Source organism: Miscanthus floridulus, chromosome 18 (assembly GCF_019320115.1).
Source record: "Miscanthus floridulus cultivar M001 chromosome 18, ASM1932011v1, whole genome shotgun sequence".
Classification (NCBI taxonomy): domain Eukaryota; kingdom Viridiplantae; phylum Streptophyta; class Magnoliopsida; order Poales; family Poaceae; genus Miscanthus; species Miscanthus floridulus.
Genome location: NC_089597.1, coordinates 39,542,278 through 39,561,846, shown reverse-complemented (window position 1 = coordinate 39,561,846; position 19,569 = coordinate 39,542,278). Strand labels below are relative to the sequence as shown.

General features: G+C 40.9%; 1 protein-coding gene across 3 annotated transcripts; it reads left to right on the top strand.

The window, feature by feature from the left end:
- Positions 1-1,962: 1,962 nt before the first annotated feature.
- LOC136519503 (kinesin-like protein KIN-14L) lies at positions 1,963-18,363 on the top strand. 3 transcript variants are annotated; one of them, XM_066512891.1, is made up of 23 exons: positions 1,966-2,380; positions 3,137-3,260; positions 3,702-3,788; positions 4,075-4,245; positions 4,405-4,511; positions 5,208-5,339; positions 5,470-5,648; positions 6,253-6,414; positions 6,592-6,683; positions 6,991-7,142; positions 7,688-7,861; positions 9,982-10,128; positions 11,174-11,359; positions 11,469-11,540; positions 12,618-12,673; positions 12,763-12,982; positions 14,482-14,673; positions 14,790-15,008; positions 15,242-15,592; positions 15,669-15,767; positions 15,927-16,067; positions 16,156-16,314; positions 17,672-18,363. In XM_066512891.1, the coding sequence occupies exons 1-23, from the start codon at positions 2,189-2,191 to the stop codon at positions 18,101-18,103; spliced, it is 3,846 nt and encodes a 1,281-aa protein (XP_066368988.1). In that variant the 5' UTR covers positions 1,966-2,188; the 3' UTR covers positions 18,104-18,363. The 3 variants fall into 3 exon arrangements, 2 of the variants coding, with proteins under 2 accessions (XP_066368988.1, XP_066368987.1); XM_066512890.1 differs by having other exon boundaries at positions 11,469-11,552; XR_010774940.1 differs by lacking the exons at positions 16,156-16,314; positions 17,672-18,363 and having other exon boundaries at positions 1,963-2,380; positions 11,469-11,552; positions 15,242-15,500; positions 15,927-16,063.
- The last annotated feature ends 1,206 nt before the right edge of the window (positions 18,364-19,569 follow it).

Genomic DNA, 19,569 nt, shown 5'->3' with positions numbered 1-19,569 from the left:
TGTGTGATCCTATGCTCTGATGAAAGCCCCTAAAAATCTGGTTACGTCTAGGCTTCTGTCTACATCATTCATGGAGCCCTCAAGACAACACCAAGTGGTTTACCTTTGGTAGTGTTGACTCAGTCGGGATGTCAATAAAATAGTGGTTAGAAAAGATGCAGGCACTGCTTATCAGCAAGCTTCGGATACCCTAGCAGAACACCTAAGTTCCTCTCAACCGTTTCCATCATTGGACCTTACTTTGTTTATCTTTGTATTTCTGAAAAAAAAACCCGGGTTTACCTAACTCTTCCACATATCTTTATCACTACTTTTTCTGATGGTTGTATGTTCAGTAATGGTCCCATGGTTGATGACCTATGGTTCCACGACGAAACCGAAGGTCTCCTGTGGAACAGCTGCCACATGGTTGTGCTGCTTGGCACGCACTGGTATCTAGGTTTTTTTTATCATGATCTATTACAAGATTACATCGATATGCTCTCTTGCCATAAACCTTCCTTGAAAATCTTATAGTGTTCTGATGGGGGATCCGTGTCAAGCTAGATGTAGTAGGGTTTCCTTCTGAAATTGCAAAAAAAGAGGTACTCAGGAGACAGGTGCAAATTTTTGATATGGTTTTCAACAATGCCAAGCAGGCAGCCCGCTCTTCACCCTTAGGAAGTCTTTCGTCCTGAATCTCAGGACGAGGTTTCTTAGGCTACGGTTTGATTCACCATCTCGGTTATGGTTTGCCACAATTTGTAAGCTCCCAATGTGTCAAACTTTGCCATAGTTGTGACTTAAATTTTGTTTGCCACATTTATATGGCAAACATAGTTTGCCTATTGTTAGATGAAGCAAGATTAGAACATCTCCAATAATACCTAGCATTTCTAAAATGACCAAACTCCATTTTGGAATGAACCTACCCTTCCTTTCTCTCTTAAACAAGTCCAACAGGAACAAATTTACTCTGACTCCCCTTCCTATGCTATAGCAGTGACAAGTTTATTTTGAGGTGGCAAAGAGTTCGGTTTGATCACCATGTGTTTCCCACCACCCTGTTCGTTGATGCTGAAATTTGGCTTATGCTGATGTTTATGCTGAAATATTGTGAAGGAAAACACTGGCTAAAAAGTAGTTCTGAATAAACTCAAGCGAACAGGATGGATCCGCAGTGGCGTCGTCTAGGCTGGGACTTACTTTGGTACGATCATGTGTCATCGATGAATGAGACGACGACGCTCTCCTCTCTTTTCGTTGATAGCTGTAAACGGAGAATCCATATGTAGAATTGCCACTAAATAGACGGCTCAATCAAAGTCGTCGTACATGTCCTAATATATCGGTAAAAACCTAACACGAGTTGTGACACCGGTAGCCGGTACTCTGATTACACGAGTATAAATTCGTACATGTCCTAGGCCTTGTTCTCTTTGCAAATTTTTGCAACCCGATGAATAGTACCACTTTTGTCTTATTTGGCAAATATTGTCCAATCGTAGACCAACTAGGCTCAAAAGATTCATCTCGTGATTTCCAACTAAACTGTGTAATTAGTTTTTTTTTTACCTACATTTAATACTCCATGCAAGCGGTTAAAAATTGATGTGATGGAGAGAGAGTGAAAAAACTTGAAATTTGGTGTGCATCTAAACAAGGCCCTAATATATCGGTAAAAACCTAACACGAGTTGTGACACCGGTAGCCGGTACTCTGATTACACGAGTATAAATTTGTCAACACGTTTCATTTATTACAGTTTCTCGGGTTTGTCAAGAGGTATAAATATCGTCACGTTTATAGATACGATTACCAGTGAAACGCGGGTACGCCCAGCAGTTACTCCCTTCACGACTTCACTCTTCTGTTCCCCGCCCGTGGGCCCGTCGATTTCAAACCACACCCAGAAACGAACAGAAACCGATGCCGAAAAGCTTTCCACGGTTCCACCACAAGCCCATCAGCCGAGGTGGGGTCCAACGGAACAAGGAGAAGCAACAAACCGAAATGCGAAAGCGGAAAAATTTCTGGCCCCTGTCCTCCGCCCTCTCCTTCTCGAAGCGATAGATAGAATAGAGGCGCCGGCGGGCGGCTCCCTCCGTTCACCACCACCGTCGCCACCTCCTCCCTCCGCCTCTCCTCCTTGCAAAACCCCGGTTTCTTTTCCTGTCGCGATCTAGGGTTTCCGGTCGCCGCGGCGCCAATGGCGGGCTCGCGCGGCAGCTGGTCCTGGGACGTGTCGGGGTTCGAGCCGCCGCAGCCGACGACGACGACGGCGTCGGCACCGACCGCGATGCCGCGGGCTCCGCCGACGGCCATGGTGCTCCGCCCCTCCGCCGGGGCCGGCGCGGTGCCCGTTGCCGACCGGTTGGACCAGCTCGCGGACAGCGTCCAGGTGCTCGTCTCGCCTCTTGAGTTCTGGTTCGGTAACGGTTGATGCTTTTGTTGTGTTTGGTTTTAGCTCGATTTGTCCGCGGGGGTGCCGCAAGCTGGTATTGTAGCTTGTATGGTGCTGGAATGCCGCCACTGATGAAGCATTTTGCATAGGTTGAGCGGGAAAATTGGGATGACTTTGTATAGCTCCCTCCACAGGTTTATGAATTAGCACAAGTTGATTGACACAGATTGTATGGATTATTGGTGGCCGTGGTGGTTTGATTGGAAACCATTTTGCTCGATCTGTTTGGGCTTGGTGGTTCTGTTGCAGACGGATGCTGGGAGTTTTGAAATTTGTTGTATGTGAAAACCAAAACTAGGATCTGTTAGATTGGCACAAATTCAGGTGATTAAGGGATGTGTTTGCCAGGCCCATGTGCTTTAGTTTCGTGTGGTTGGACAGATGATGCTGTTATTAGTGTGATGGGCCTTAATATATTCTACTTGTTGAATTAGTGCAAGTGTCAGAAGTAATATACTAGCTGATCACTGGGAACGAAGGAGTGCAAATGAGTTATAGAGCCCCCAAAAGTGCCTGGCCTACCCTTTTATCCATTTTTAGTATGTTTATATAGCCACGGTTTGGCATGATAGTATCACATCAAATCAGATTTGTTGTCCATGATAGTTTATTTACCCACTTCATGCTCCTTGTCTCCCTTTGTTGCCATCCACTCAGTTATTGCCAACTGACATTTTTAAACTCCCTTTGTAGCTTGCTAGAGAGGACTGCTTGGAGCTTAGACAGGAAGCTAGTGACCTTCTTGAGTATTCTAATGCAAAATTGGACCGTGTCACCCGCTATCTTGGATTTCTTGCCGACAGAACTCGAAAATTAGGTAAGCTCGGCATCTCTTCTTCATGTATTTCAGTAAATTGAAGCATTTCTTGTTCTGCTACCCTTGGATCATTAAGGGAGCACCCTTGATCATCATTGAACTCAATTTTGTTTTTTTCTTCTATGCCTTGCTTTGGTTGATCATCGTAATGTTTTCTTCCTCGGATCAGTAACAATGAGCTGGTATGTTTCTTAAAATAAGTTACATGCTCCAGCGGTGTTTAGTTGATCAGCACACCATATGGTTGCTGGTGTCTGTGATACCTTGTTCGCTTCTCTCTATTTGTGTACCAATCAATTGTAGAAGTGCCAAGGGTGTTTGCTGGCAAATGTCAACTCTCGTGTTCTCAAATCCATGCTCTCATTGAGTTATCATCCTTATGTTTCATATTATTTAATCTTTTCATTGTCCTCTGAGATTTCTGTCCTTTTTCTGCTATAGATGAAGCTGCCCTTGAGACTGAAGCTAGAATCACCCCTTTGATTCATGAGAAGAAAAGGCTTTTCAATGACCTATTGACCTTGAAAGGTACCCCACACACTGTTCTTATACTTTCTGGCTTGCAAATATCTTTTATGTATGGCATTTTTTAATTGCCCATGAAGGGCAGGCCTGGTGCATTGGTGAGAGCTGTCTCACTGAGTCACTAGGTCGTGGGTTCGAAGCAGCCTCTCCGTAGATTTTGCGGGGGAAAGGCTTGTCTCGGTTTATCCCTTCCCCAGACCCCACTCATGTGAGAGCCTCCGGCACTAGGTCTGCCCCCTTTTATATTTTAATTGCCCATAATAATTCAATAAATTTCACCATCTTGCAGGCAATGTCAAAGTGTTTTGTCGTAGTAGACCACTATTTGAAGACGAGGGTCCATCAGTAGTAGAGTTTCCAGATGATTTTAGTATCCGTGTAAACACAGGAGATGAATCTTTAACCAATCCTAAGAAGGATTACGAGTTTGATAGGGTATATGGACCCCACATTGGGCAAGGTAAGACTGGTGGAGTGGGGTTCTAAACATACTTTCTTGTGAATGTTAGGTGTACAGCAATGTAGGATGCGATTTAAATGAGCTAGATTGTGCGGAATCTTGATTGAATACTGTGTTGTCCTATATTGTTCTTACACAGCCATCCAATTTTCCTTTCAGGTGAACTTTTCCTTGATGTTCAACCATTCGTGCAATCTGCCCTGGATGGGTACAATATTTCCATATTTGCATATGGTCAAAGCTGTTCTGGCAAAACACATACACTGGTACACATCAAGTCTTTGACACTCTCGCGTGGGCCACTGTTTAACCTACAATTTTAGATGAAGTCATGTGCAAATTGTCTCTTTAACACCATATTAATTTCTTCATATGATAAATACTATCTTGAATACCACTTCATAGCACAGGGCTGCACAGCGCTGAAACCACATTTGGAGCCCAACTGAGCTTTAATGAAAGAACAAGAATTATGGAATCTGATGCAATTGGACACTTTGCTTTCATAAACAAATACAATTGGTCAAAGTATATTTTCTTGTGTTCAAACAATCACATACTATATGTTGATTGGTTGTGTAATCCATATTCTCGCAAAAGAAACATACTTTAGAAAGCTATAAGAATGAAACATGAGTGTCGATAGCTTACACAAAGAAACATAGTAATGTTTGTGACATGGCATTCTTATATTGGTTTGGTGGTTACATGTAGTATGTCATAGAGCTTTCATAGGTGATGCTAACATTTTTATTTTTATTTTATTTCATGATGCTAATGCTTTAGAATTACTTTGTTCGGTAAAATCTGATTTTTACTCCTTGGTTATCACTATCATCTTGAAGCCAGTCAGCATTTACACAAAGTACTGATATTCTTACATGATATCTGAGCTCTGTGCTGGCATGTTTTTTAATACATGTCTGCAACATCTTGTTTTTTTAATCATGTGCTCTTTCCAGGAAGGATCTAGTCACGATCGTGGTTTATATCTGCGGAGCTTTGAAGAACTGTTTGATCTTTCAAACTCAGATACTACTTCTACAGCACATTTTAACTTCTATTTTACTGCCTGTGAGCTCTACAATGATCAGGTGCCTTTGAGCTCTATAATCATTTGTCAGTGATTTTCTTTATGCTGTTAAGAAAACATGTTGCTCCATGTTACCTTACCCTGTATATGGTATAATAAGGAGATAAATTTGTGTGTTCTTTGTAACACAGGTTAGGGATTTGCTATCAGAATCTAGCAGCATGGTCCCAAAAGTTCGAATGGGTGTACAAGAATCCTTTGTGGAGCTTGTCCAAGAGAAGGTTGAAAATCCACTAGAGTTTTCTGCGGCACTAAAGATAGCACTTCAAAACCGATCAGTAAATTCGCCAAAGGCCATGGTTTCTCACCTGTATGTGAAACATTTCCTGTTTTGTTTCTGTAGAATACTATATTTTTTTTGACCGGAACTACAGTGGGCAAGATGCCAGCCTGAACATTTGTATTAGTATGCAAAAGGTGTAGCATATACAGGTTTCAAGAGTTCATGCGAACGTGATGGGGGAGAGTATACAGCACGGGTTTAGTTTAAATGGTCACATAACTCAGCTCAATGTCGTAGCAGTGCCCTATGCGTTGCCTCTGTAGCCCCAAAAGATTAGAGGTGGTGGCATTGTGTAGAGTTTGTCTAGTAGACACCTCTTGGCCATTGTTTCTCGAACACTATCACTGTTTAAAAAGCATCCCTATGTTATGGAGTCAGGTGCAGACCACCAGCTCCATCTTTCTTTCTTGAGCATAGACTGCCAGCTCCATTTGTTTGCTGGTTAATTTAAAATGGCACACTTTCTCTTTTGCGAATAAAAATGGCGCTCTTTACTGCTTCCTTAGTTACTAATCACTTATTTTTTTGTTCACAGCATCTGATTATAGGCTATTAATGCTTGGTTTTGTAATGCTCTGTTTCGTCTACCATCACCTTTCTATTTAAATTTGAATCAGTTGTTCCTTTTCAGGATCATTACGATTCACATACACTACAGAAACTACGTAACAGGAGAGCATCTATACAGTAAGCTTTCTCTAGTGGATTTGCCAGCAAGTGAATGCTTGCTTGAAGAAGATGCCAACAGGGACAATGTAACAGATTTCTTGCATGTCTCAAAGTCACTTTCTGCGTAAGTAGCTTGATTCAACACCATATTTCTACCTTTTCTGTTTGTTATGATCATTTGCCTGTATGATTCCCAGTAAAATGGGCCCTTGTTATGTGGCACACTACCTTCAATGGTTCCTTCCTTTTTAATGTCCTTATGGCTTATACGTAAAGTTGCTCTCATTTATTGTCTGCATAGGCTGGGTGATGCATTTGCCTCTTTAAGCGCAAAGAAGGAGCCTGTTCTATCTGGGAATTCAAGAATCACGCAAATCTTAGCTGACTCTCTAGGTAACACCATTCTGAGGCTTATACTTTGTTTGATGCATTTCTGCTGTTAATATGTTGGAAATTTTTGTTTAATGAATTGGAGGCACACCACCTGAACAACGGGAAGGAACAAAATGAATGCTAAGTACTAGAGGTTGTTTAGTTATTTAACAATGTGTCTTAGCTCCTTAGGAAATGCACCTGTGTCATAGAAAACATAGTCTTCTTTTGCCTACGGGAAGGTACCTACTCTCTGGGAAGCAGAGGCATAACATAAACTTTCAGCCTGTGGTAGTGCCTCTGTTTTAACATACCTTCATTGGTGCAGGAAGTAGCTCAAAGATCTTGCTGATCGTGCATGTAAGTCCAAGTGCTTCAAATTTGTCAAGAACTTTATCCACACTCAGTTTTTCTGCAAGAGCAAGAAATGCTGAGCTGAGCCTTGGAAATCGTGACACAATAAAGAAATGGAAAGACGTGGTATGATTTGAATCTTTTGACTGTTCTCTTCTCTACATCGTTCCAGGTTTTTTTTCTTGTGCATCTATGCACGCTAGATGTAGTTGGATCCGTGTCACATTTTCTTGTAGGGTTCTCATATTGTTGCGCTATAGTAAGAGTTAGTAGTGTTGAGGAAGAAGGTAGGGGAGATGGGAAAAGACAGCCATTGGGAGTTATGGTGGCCATGAGAAATTCTTTATAAGGGATGCACTGCTGAAGAAAATTTCTCACTGTGCCTTTTACCCGTTTCTTTTCTCTTTTCTTGGGAGCAGTTGGTGCACCCTATACAGTTCATTGATGCATATAATTATTTGTGGCTGTGTTTTGCTAGTTTCAGTGCTACATACACATCCATTCTAGTGGGTAGAGTTATTAAAATAATTTGTACTAACATAAATATATATGTTAGGCAGCTCATTCTTTTGGTCCTATTTGTTTGCTGAACCTGGCATCCACATGCAAGTTGGCACCCAGCCAGCATTGTAGTAGAACTACCTGTAACCACTTTTCTGGTTTATTTACAGGCAAATGATTCACGCAAAGAATTGCATGACAAAGAAAAGGAGGTTCTAGACCTGCGGCAAGAAGTTATTGGGTTAAAACATTCTCTAAAAGAGGCTAACGACCAGTGCACACTGCTGTTCAACGAAGTTCAGAAAGCCTGGAGAGTTTCGTCTACACTCCAAGCTGATCTCAAGGTTGATTTTAATTATCTGCAGTGTTTGCTTCTGATCTTGTTACACCCTGTTTGTTTTAGCTTGCATATTGTGGATCACAGCTTGCAGGTTGTTACAATCTGCAAGCTGAAACAAACAGGTCCTAGACTATAACAATCCATAGGCCAAATTGTTACAATCAAATAAACAGAGCTTAAATTAGTACCCAAGACAGATAGGTTATTGTTTATTCTGAACTCAAAGTTTCTTTTAGCGTGTGATTGGTTGCCTGCAGGCCTGTTTGTTTGGGCTTTCTGGGAGCTTTTGGACCTCAGCTTTTGGACCTTTGGTTATTGTTTATTCTGAACAAAAAGCTCCCGGAATCCAAAAGCCAGAAGCTCACTATAATGAGCTTTTGGGCTTTTGGTTTATGGGGAGCTGTTTGGCTTTTGGAAAGTCCAAAAGCTAGTAGTCTAAAAGTGACCAAAAGCTCAAACAAACATGGCGATGCGCAACAATATGAGAACCCTAGAAGAAAATGTGAACCCCTACCTTCTGCAGCATAGTCCAAGCCAGCATAAATACAATGCAATGTGCTCATGTTTTGTTGCCCTGTTTAGGTAAATTGCATACGATACGTTTTTGTTTGGTTGCCTGATTTGTATTGTATATGGCCACCTCTTTATTCTTGTGGTGAGATTATGTATCATCTCCTTCCGAACCCCACAGGCATAACAGCTAGCTGACTAGCTCCCTTCGCTTTGCTTCTCCTCCATTAACACCAGCCGCCTCCCTTCTGTCTTCTACTTGAGTCTCTCTTCCACACAACAAACTGTGTCCAAATTCAAACGAACACAGCACAACACAAGCCTCCCATGTATCAAGCAAGCACCGAGGCTGCCGCAAGCAAGCAGCAGGTTGGACAAATCAGTCTACACATCCACCAAACCGAAGTTCAGATACACCAAACTTATCTACAGCTCACTGGTGTTTCTAGTCATGGGAGCTTGAAAGATAGTCCTCTTGCTGCAGTTCGTTGCTGTTGGGCAGTGAGAGGCACGTGGATCTCGTGGCCACTGCAAGCAAGAACATGTATCTGCATCAGATCCAAGGATGTAAGTAGCGGTTGCAGCCTAGATCCTGTGGGCGCCAGCACATGCTCAAAGCTGTTGTTGCGCAGTTCAATATCGACCAGCTCCTCACTGGACGCGACAACAGGAGGCGCAGTGGTCATTTAGTGTGCGGTACATGCTGGCGATCGCCATGCTCATCCACCTCCAGGTGCCCGAGTTGACTGTCATCCTGGGCCGCTCTGATGTGTAGCTCATAGCTGCTGAGGTAGATCTTGAGGGGTGTGCAGTGGATGCGGTACTGACAGCCATGAACTGCGAGATTTGCGCCAGCGCCGTCAATGTTGGGAGCAACATCATCTGCCGCGCTTGCCAGCATTCTCATTACTGCAGTCTTCTGCTCCTCCACTGCGTTCCGTCACAGCCCGCCACTGCTTGCCGTCAACAGCCGTGCCTAAGCTGCCATGGTGGCGACGGAGTGGTGGCAAGCAACAGGAGGTAAGGGGACACAAACTTGTTACGGGCCTGGCCGCTGGTGCAAGCTAGCATGGCCGATTTTGGCGTACTCCAAAATGCAGTGGTGGAGACCTCTTTTGCACTCTGTAAGCCTGCATAAGACCCAATACGCGCAACCAAACACCAGAAGCTTGCATTGGACAACTCTGGATACGTCTTAATGCAGGCAATCAATCACATCCATGTTGAACTGCTTTGTTATTTAGGAACACGAGGAAGATTTTTAAGGGAAAGCTTTAAACAAGCCATTCTTCTTTTTTGTTGCTGTTTCGTTGGATCCTGTGGATTACTGTAATGTTATTGTCAAGTATATTTAACTAGGTTGCTTGCCTTCTATTCCCTGACAAAAAGGCCTAGTTTGCTTAAGTGAATAGTCACAATTTGTTTCATCTTCCCTGTTTAGTCTTACACCTGTTGTGATACATCTATTAAGTCTATGTAATTTGATGCTTTGGCTATTGGTTGCAGTTTATTTAACTGTAGCTGTAGAACTTGATATAGCGTTCCATCCATTTCTTGTGAGTTCTTAAAAATTGAAAATACTTGACATTTTTGTTGTCTCGTTATTGGTTGCAGTCTGAAAATTTAATGCTTGCCGAGAAGCACAAGATTGAGAAAGAGCAGAATAACCAGCTAAGGGATCAGATTTCTCATCTTTTGAAAGTTGAACAAGAGCAAAAACTAAAAATGCAAGAACGAGATTTAACAATTCAGTCACTACAGGTTAAATGTTAATCCATCTCTATATCTTTCCTAACAAGCATATTCATTGAGTCATGTTTGGATGCACCTACTTTTTTTTTACTACTGTCTTATTGTCTTTTGTCCTGTCACTTATTTATAAATATTGTATGCTTTTGCTATTATTTTTCTTCATGATTATGTTGTGAACATGCACTATGGTTCTCAGTTTCTCCACTGTACTGTCAGTCTATTATACATGATAATGTGAAAGCTAAGCTAATGTTAGTTTTGTGGTTTATATGTGGGCCGCTCAATTTATTATTAATGTATATGTTAGGTAATCCACGAGATAGCAACCACTGTTTGCACAAATTAACTTATTAATTAACGGTGACCAACGGTGACCACAGTTTAATTACAATTTAGTAAGGTTGGCTCTGTAGTGACAACCATGGGATTTGATCACATCATGTCCAGATGAGGGTTTTTCGGGATGGAGCCATAAAATATGTACCCCCCCCTTTTCAAGTAATCTATGCTGTGTACCACATTTCATAACACTGTGAGAGCATCTTCGAAATTGTTGGTTTTCACCATGGCAAAGTCGTCTATTTATAAGTTAACTTACTGTGTCCAATCACACAGATTTGAACTGTGCTAAGATTATGTTTTGGTCAAGTGATCTTACATACATTTACTAGTTGGGCAATAAACCATTGAAATTTGAACATCATATCTTTATAATAGTTCTTTGTCCATTGGAGACAGTAACTAGTGAGACTATTTGTCATTGTTAGCCCCTTCCCCATCATGTTTACTTATCATGAACTTCTAGTCAAGTTCAGTTTTTGATAGGGAAATGGCATTATGATCTAGCCATCAAGATTGCACCCTTAATGCTACACACTTCTGGTCTATGGAATGGGTTTAGTATGGTGTAGCTCCCTATTTTATATTCTTTGTCAATCTGCTCGAGTGGTTGTGGTTCTGCTAATTGTTGTACTATGTCTGAAGCATCTATCTTTTACCATGCCATGATATTCCCTTATGCTTTCCATTTTTTTTCCTTTTATATAATTTGCAGACAAAACTCAAGTCCATTGAGTCTCAGCTTAATGAGGCCCTCAATGCTAGTGATGCTAGATCAACTATTGGTTCTGAATCTGCTTCAGTAATTTCTTCCCCAAAGATAACAGAATCAACTGCTGACTCATCTTCAGTGACTAAAAGGCTTGAGGAGGAATTGGCAAAAAGGGATGCCCTTATTGAGGTAGATACGCAATTGTTTTCTTACAGTTTGATCTAAATATCTTTTGTAGTTCATTTGTTTGATCTCATCTTCACAAACCTTTCCATCCTTTGCTACTAAACAAATACAGAAATTACATGAAGAGAACGAGAAGCTTTTTGACAGACTTACAGAGAAGTCAGGATTAGGAAGTGCTCCACAGGTTGCCCCCAAAGTATTCTTTATCCTTTCTTGTTGTGCTCTGTGTTATGAACTAGTTCCTTTTCACTTATTTTGTTGTTTTGTGGGACTGCCTTCCTGCATGTGGAAAGGACCAAAGATTCATGTCACATTTTGCTGTGTCTACGATGTTTATAGGACATCTTGTTGCAACTTTGACTGTTAATTATGGGAAACAACAAAAATTCAACTAAAAGCTACAGTTGAGACTTTACAAAAAAGTGATTTGATCCATATCGTTCATTGCTTAGGGTGTCTAGTATCTACCCAAATTGAGTTTATGAGGAATAGGTGTCTGTCATGTTCTTTGTTCATTTAACCTGATGGATTTAGTAAAACACCTGTGCATATATTAGAAAAATGCTCCTAGTTTGCCTATGGCTGCTTGTTAATTTCTGACAGAATATTTTTTCTGAAACTTTATTGAGCAAAGCCTATTAGAGTGTACTCCCTGCCTCCCTCTGTTCCAAAATGTAGGTCGTTTTAGTTTTGTCCTAAGTTAAACTTATCTTTGACCAAGTCTGTAGAAAAATATATTAATATGTACTCCCTCCATTCCAAATTATAAGAGGTTTTGGCTTTTCTAGATACATTGCTTTTGCTATGTATCTATACAGTGTATATCTAAGTGTATAGCAAAAGTTATGTATCTTGAAAAGCCAAAACGTCTTATAATTTGGAATGGAGGGAGTACAATACAATTAAATACACGATCAAGACATATTTCTTACTAGTTTAGTTGTGGATTTCATTAAACTAATTTGATGTTGTAGATGTTGGTTCATTTTTCTATAAACTTGGTCAAAGTTAGAGAAGTTTGACTTAGGACAAAGCTGTAACAATCTACATCTTGGAACGGAGGGAGTGGATATATATCATTGGCTTGGGAGCTTTAGTTACTGCCTTATTTTTCTCCCACTCCCAAATCTCGTCTTGTATGTCAAAGTAGACAATACGTTTTGATTGATAAAATTTCTTCTTACCATATGTAATTATGTGAACTGTTAGTAAATTTGTCCCTAAAAAATTCCCACGAGGTTTTCACTAACTGCTTTCATAGGTTTCAAGCCCTTCAGCAAACAAGCCAGCTAATGGTCAGGGAAGGGAGATAGGCAGGTAAAAGTGCCTACACCTACAATTAGTCAATAATACTTGGTGTAAAGAACATTGAGACATAGAGTCCAAATTTACCACTCTATCTGCAGGAGTGACAGCAGCAAAAGTCGATCACCAGATGTGGTTGCGTCACCAGTGTCTCAGGATAAAACTGCTGGAAACAGTGGAGCTATTGTGAAATCAAGCAATGAGCTAGCAAAAACTACACCTGCTGGGGAGTACCTTACGTCTGCACTCATGGATTTTGATCCTGATCAGTTTGAGGGATTTGCTGCAATAGCTGATGGTGCTAATAAGCTTTTGATGCTGGTAATTACTACCACCCCAACATATAATACTATTACTGGATTTACTATACCTTTTGTTTGTGGCAACTAAGCTAGTTTTGCTCCTTCCCGTATATTGTCATTGCCTGCCCTTGTACATTTTTTTCTCAGATACCAGGAGAGCTACGTATCATTGCATTGTGAAATACAATGCCCCAAAACTCAAATGCACCCACAACCTCAGAACAGTACAGCAATTGCATTTGTGCCTGGCACAGAAAGCGACCTGAACCAAGCTTCTAACCCACTACTTAATTGGCAGCCACCTCAGTACCTCACCGAGCTAAGCCCCTACGCCAGACGTGAGCCTCCTCTATAATCTGCCTGAGGGCAAGCTCTACACTAGGCTTAGGTCCATTGAACACACTATTGTTGCAGTGCTTCCACACGGTTCATGCATCCAGAGTGATCAGTGAGTTCAAACCCCACTTCAAGTTTCCCAGGATCAGAGTGACCTCCGAGTTCAAACCCTGCTTCCAGTTTCCCAGACGTGACCGCCTCTAAAATCTGCCTGAGGATAAGCTCTACACTAGGCTTAGCTCCATTGAGCACAATATTGTTGCAGTGCTTCCACACGGTCCATTCACCCAGAGTGATCAGCGAGTTAAAACCCTGCTTCCAGCTTCCCAGGATCATAGCATTGATTGTCAACCACAACTCTCTTACTCCCAGAAAGCTAGGACACCATGTCATCGAGCTGTGGTGAGAACTCAGGCAGTCCATATTCCATAACAAAGGAAGAGGAGTGACCACACCTGGCTGAAGAAGACGCAACTCAAAAGGACATGTTGGATGGTCTCATCCCCATGATCATCCAAAGGAAAAACTGTCCAACATCTATTGTGTGCACAATTAAAGGAAAAACTGTCACTTCTCTGGCACCCAAAACTTCCAGATTAACTCCCATGGCTCAACGGACATAGCCTCTATGCATATGCTGACTTAGTCAAGTATGCCAGAATTTGTAAGCCACCAACAGTGCTCATCTTGTGCATTAGATTGGAGCTGAATATCAGAGGCCCTCTTGCATCCCTGAGATCATATGTACCACTGAACCTTTTCTTCTGCACACTTTTATATTGTATGGGACTGCTGTGAGCAGTCCGGTCCAGCAAGGCATAAACTCACTCATCATTTTGGGTGCTTGGACTTTGTGGAAATACAGAAACTACTGTGTTTTTAATGATGCTCTCCAAGCTTATTTATGTTCTTGTCTCTTGCTGGGGAGGAATCACAGCTTTGGGGTATGGCATGAGCTAAGGGGTTCTCCTTATCTCCTCTACCTTGGGTAGTTGATTTCTAGATCAAATCGTTCTCTTTCTCCTTACAATATACACAAGTATGTAATTGCTATATCAGTGGTGTGTGTGTGTTTTGCAACTCTCTTCTATTAATGCAATGATACACAGCTTTCCTACATGTTATTTTTACAATTTCCATGATTTCCAAGCACAAGCAATAGTGGAAATGTTTTGCGTGCAGGTCTTGGCTGCAGTTATCAAAGCTGGTGCAGCTAGGGAGCATGAGATACTTGCTGAGATCCGCGATGCTGTGTTTTCATTCATTCGAAAGATGGAACCGAGAAAAGTTATGGATACTATGTTAGTTTCAAGAGTCAGAATATTATACATTAGATCTTTGCTTGCTAAATCACCAGAACTACAGTCCATCAAGGTATCATGATTTCTCTGTTTTGTCTACATTTATTTATTTTAAGGGAAAATATAAGCAGTCATCTTATCATTTTGCATTAAGCCTAACAGTATACTCTCTGACCTTGCTTCATAAAGGTCTCTCCAGTTGAGCGTTTCTTGGAGAAATCAAATACTGGTCGAAGTAGAAGTTCTAGTAGGGGAAGTAGTCCTGGCAGATCTCCTGTTTACCACCATGGTCATGGTTCCCGAACTGCGCTTGTTGATGAACATGTGCATGGTTTCAAGGTGAACATTAAACAGGAAAAGAAATCAAAATTCTCCTCGATCGTTCTGAAGCTTCGTGGTATTGAGGAGGTAAATTTTTGTTCTTTTGCAGTACATATATGTTCCAATGGGATCCTGTCCTTAATTGTTTCTAGGTAACCATGTAGTATATGGATTTTAGGTAGTTGTAGTGAAGTTAATGTGTTAAGTTTGGACATGGTATGCTCTATGCTGATCTATTGATAGCACCATCTGATACGAATGACCTGACATTTATTTTCTTTCTAAACCATTCTGGTGCTAATTTCACAATAATTGGGCAGGAGACTTGGAGACAACATGTGACTGGAGGGAAGCTCCGGGAAATTACTGAGGAAGCTAAGGCCTTTTCAATTGGAAACAAGGCTTTAGCTGCTCTCTTTGTTCACACGCCAGCTGGTGAATTACAGCGCCAAATTCGTGCATGGCTTGCTGAAAACTTTGAGTTTCTGTCTGTAACTGGTGTGGATGCTGCTGGAGGAGCTGCAGGACAGCTTGAACTGCTGTCAACCGCTATTATGGATGGATGGATGGCTGGTCTTGGTACAGCGCAGCCCCCTACCACTGATGCTTTAGGCCAGCTTTTATCAGAATACACAAAGCGTGTTTACACATCACAATTACAACACTTGAAGGTTTCATTTCCCAGACTCATCATCCGGTCGACCAAATTTATTAAAGCTCTTTGCCTTATTCTTCCCAATTTTGCAGGACATAGCTGGCACATTGGCAACGGAGGAGGCTGATGATCCTGCACATGTCAGTAAACTCCGTTCTGCTCTGGAGTCTGTGGATCACAAAAGGAGAAAGGTGCTTACCTGAATCACTGCATGATACTGTCCATTTTTCATTGTGTGTTTTGATGAATCAAATGATTCTTACTACATGTTAAGTTTCTGTAGTTTGTATGATTTCTTTTCTTGTAACATCTGTACTTGAGTGATCCCAATCATGCCATGCTATTATCAGATCATGCAACAAATGCGAACTGACACTGCCTTGTTAACAAAAGAAGAAGGTGGTTCACCAATTCGAAATCCTCCTACTGCTGCCGAGGATGCGCGATTAGCATCTCTCATATCGCTAGATAACATCTTGAAGCAAGTCAAGGTCTGATGCTTTGCCAATGCAGATATAGTTATCTAGCTCTTATAATATGTTTACTAACTTGAGGTGCTTGCTCATTCTTTGACATCAGGAAGTAATGAGACAAAGCTCTACAAGACCTATGAGAAAATCAAAAAGGAAAGCTTTGCTGGAGTCATTGGATGACCTCTTGACACAGATGCCCTCTCTTCTTGATATAGATCATCCATGTGCTCAGAAGCAGATCATGGAGGCACGGAAAGTTGTCGAGGTATGTAGATAGTACCTTGGAATCATTGCTCTGGATTAATAAGAAATACCAGTGTTTATAAGAAAGCTATAAAAGTATTATGATGACATGATGAAGGGATTATTCCCTCATGAGCTTGTTTTTCCTACATCTTTGTCATTATCATCTCATTTGTAAGTAGAGCTTAAGCATTCCTATCTTTCTTTGACTTTTCATTTAACTTATTATTCTCTTGTGCCCAACTTCACACATACAATGTCCATCGCGATGGCAGTGGGACCAGTTATAGGCGTTTACTGTTCAGGCGGTCACTGTAGCACGTGGATAGTACCGTGGATTATATTGTATTTGTTGGTCTGTTATGAAAGAGATAGGTTTGACTCGATTAGGATATTTGCGTAGGGAGACAACCTTGACAACCTTGTTCAGTTCAGATCAAGCAAGCAGAACCCTAAAAGTAGCCAGAGCCTTCAGAGGGATGGAGACTAACTGGTTCTTTCTGTTATCCCAACCAAATCCACTTCAACAATAACTATTTTTTTAACTGTAACATAAACTAGTATTTGACATTACCTATGTATTCTGCATTTCTGCTACTTATCTTATGCACAAAATTTGGCAGTCATGCCTTCTGTATACCTTAATACATCACAATTTGCTAGACTCTTTGGTTCTTTGGCAGAACGTTGGCAAATGCATAGCCCTAGCAACTAGCATACTGATTCCTTCAACTCCCTTCACTCCAAATTATAAGTCATTCTGGCTTTTCTAGATACAAATTATGTATCTAGACATAGCCTATATCCAGGTGCATAGCAAAAACAATGTATCTAGAAAAGCCAGAATGACTTATAATTTAGGTAGCTGTGTCCAGTTTGAAATTACATTTCAGAATCTGGAAGTTTCAGAAATGAATTTTTGTGAGATAGGATCTTGCAGGAACCCTATTCATTAATGTTTGTCACAGCATGCAATAGTTATTTTTGTTACAATTGCGAAACTGTGAAATCTCTAGTCTGTGAAAGTAGAATACAAGAGATGGCACTAGGGATTGCCCCATTTCCACGTCTTGTGAGCACCTGAGATCCAAGGAACATCATTACACCTAAATAAACAGTCACATACATCATACAGACTACAGTTATAACTGGCTAAAGATTTCTAGTGAATATTAGATTAAGCAACGCAAGGCTTTGTTGTTGTTGTATTAGATTAAGCAACGCCTTCTCTTTATCTCCCATTGTGAAATGCTGTATATGTGCACAAGCTTTATTCCGAGGCTCCAAGCATTTATATTGCGAAGTCTACATACTTTCTTTTCTTAAACAACGTGCAGTTCAACCTTATTTTGACACAATGCTGCCATGAATTGGTGCAGTCACTGGAAGAAGACCCTGATGATCCTGCCCCGCAGTCTAATGCATTGGGAGAGAGCGAGGTTTCACAGTGGAATGTACTGCAGTTCAACACGGGAACGACTGCGCCTTTCATCATAAAGTGTGGAGCAAATTCGAGCAGTGAGCTGGTGATTAAGGCTGATCTGCGAGTCCAGGAGCCTAAAGGTGGCGAGGTGATCCGTGTTGTTCCAAGACCAACAGTTCTTGCGGACTTGAGTTTTGAGGAAATAAAAGGTGTGTTTGAGCAATTGCCAGAGGCAGTCAGCTTGCTTGCCTTGGCACGAACAGCAGATGGTACAAGGGCCAGGTATTCAAGATTGTACAGAACCTTAGCCAGCAAAGTGACGGCCTTGAAAGAGATTGTCGCAGAGATGGAGAGAGGTGGTGTTTTCAAAGATGTACGATCATCGTAGTGTTACTGTGTTAGTGTAGAGTTATATATGATGTTGATGTTGTATATGGATGCCATTTGACGGCATCCCCTGTAACTTTGTTTTTACTATGAGGAAACCTATGTTGTAACACTATTCTTTGGCAAGAGATGGTCCTTGTCTGCCTCAACCCGTAATGCTATGGTTGTGCAAGGCGTCAATGTAAATTGTAGCTGCAGCTGATAAATTTCTGCAGTGCTGCAAGTTTGACGAACTTTACAGGTTAAGAAAGTAATCATGCATTTCACTGTTCATTATATATTTGTATTAAGCTTTTAAGCTGTTAACCGACCGAGCTAGCTCAGTTTGTTGATATATGTGTATCGTTATATTTTTCATCGCAAAATTGTCACAACATGCATATAATTAATTATTTTATAGAGATTTTGGTGTTTCAGTAGTATGATCGAACTCTATGTACATATGTGGATATATTGCTATATTATATGTATTTGATTGTCCGGCCCTGCTATATATAATTCCCGGCTCCGCCACTGTTCGCATCAAGCCAGCTAATTAAGCTAATTCATTGGCTACTTCAATGCAATCTCTTTTGAGCCTAACCACTTTAACCACGAGAAGAAATACGTGAGTGTCTTTGGTTCCTTCAAAATATTACCATCGAGATCAGCCCTCATCATCTGATGTGATGAAATTAGACTATTAAGAATAGCCGGTTTCTACACATTCCGCAGCAAGCTGCAGCCCTTCTTTTTTTTTTTAGACAAAAGGTAACCCCTATTTTATATTTCAAAAAGCGACCCATCGAGTTCAAATAGCGTTTAGGCGCGCCCGCCACCAGTAAAGTACTGACTTAAGTACTGCCAATAAGGCTAGTGAGTAGTGACTGAGCACCCAATTGATGTGATGAAGAACTCCTTGCGTTTTCCGGCAGCTGCAACCCTTCTCTTGTACTACAAGCCAATGCTTCAACTTCCCCAGCGCGCACACCTATGTGTTCATTTTTAAACTAGATTGAAACACAGAGAGAGTAGTTTCTTTAAAAGCACCGCGAACATTCACCTTTATCCACTCAACTAGTGCTTGAATCCAAGAGCACACCTCCTTTTGGTTGCTGTGATCAAAATATTTATTATCAATTAGATAACTCTTTATATATTTCTTCCGTTTTGTACATGTCATATTATGTTTATCTTAAGTCTATCATTTCTAACTTTGATCATTAATTTCAAGAAACTGAGCTAGCTCAGTCGGTTGGTGGTGTTGATGTATACCCAAACCATTTAGGTTTAAGTCCTTGTTGAGGCAAATTTAGGTGCCTATTTATTTTTAAATTAATAATTTAATAATAATAATTAATAATAAAATGCTACTAGTTCCTCCTAGGTTGGTCTAGTTTTTTTTTTAACTTTGACCATCATTTAAAAAATCCAAGTACTTTCACAACATTTATGAACTATGTATTATGAAAGTATTTTCTTATAGTG

Coding starts and splice junctions, on each gene's coding strand:
- LOC136519503 (XM_066512890.1), top strand. CDS start 2,189: ATGGCGGGCTCGCGCGGCAGCTGGTCCTGGGACGTGTCGGGGTTCGAG. Junction 7,143..7,687: donor TAAAGAAATGGAAAGACGTG/GTATGATTTGAA, acceptor GTTTATTTACAG/GCAAATGATTCACGCAAAGA. Junction 12,674..12,762: donor CAGGGAAGGGAGATAGGCAG/GTAAAAGTGCCT, acceptor CTCTATCTGCAG/GAGTGACAGCAGCAAAAGTC.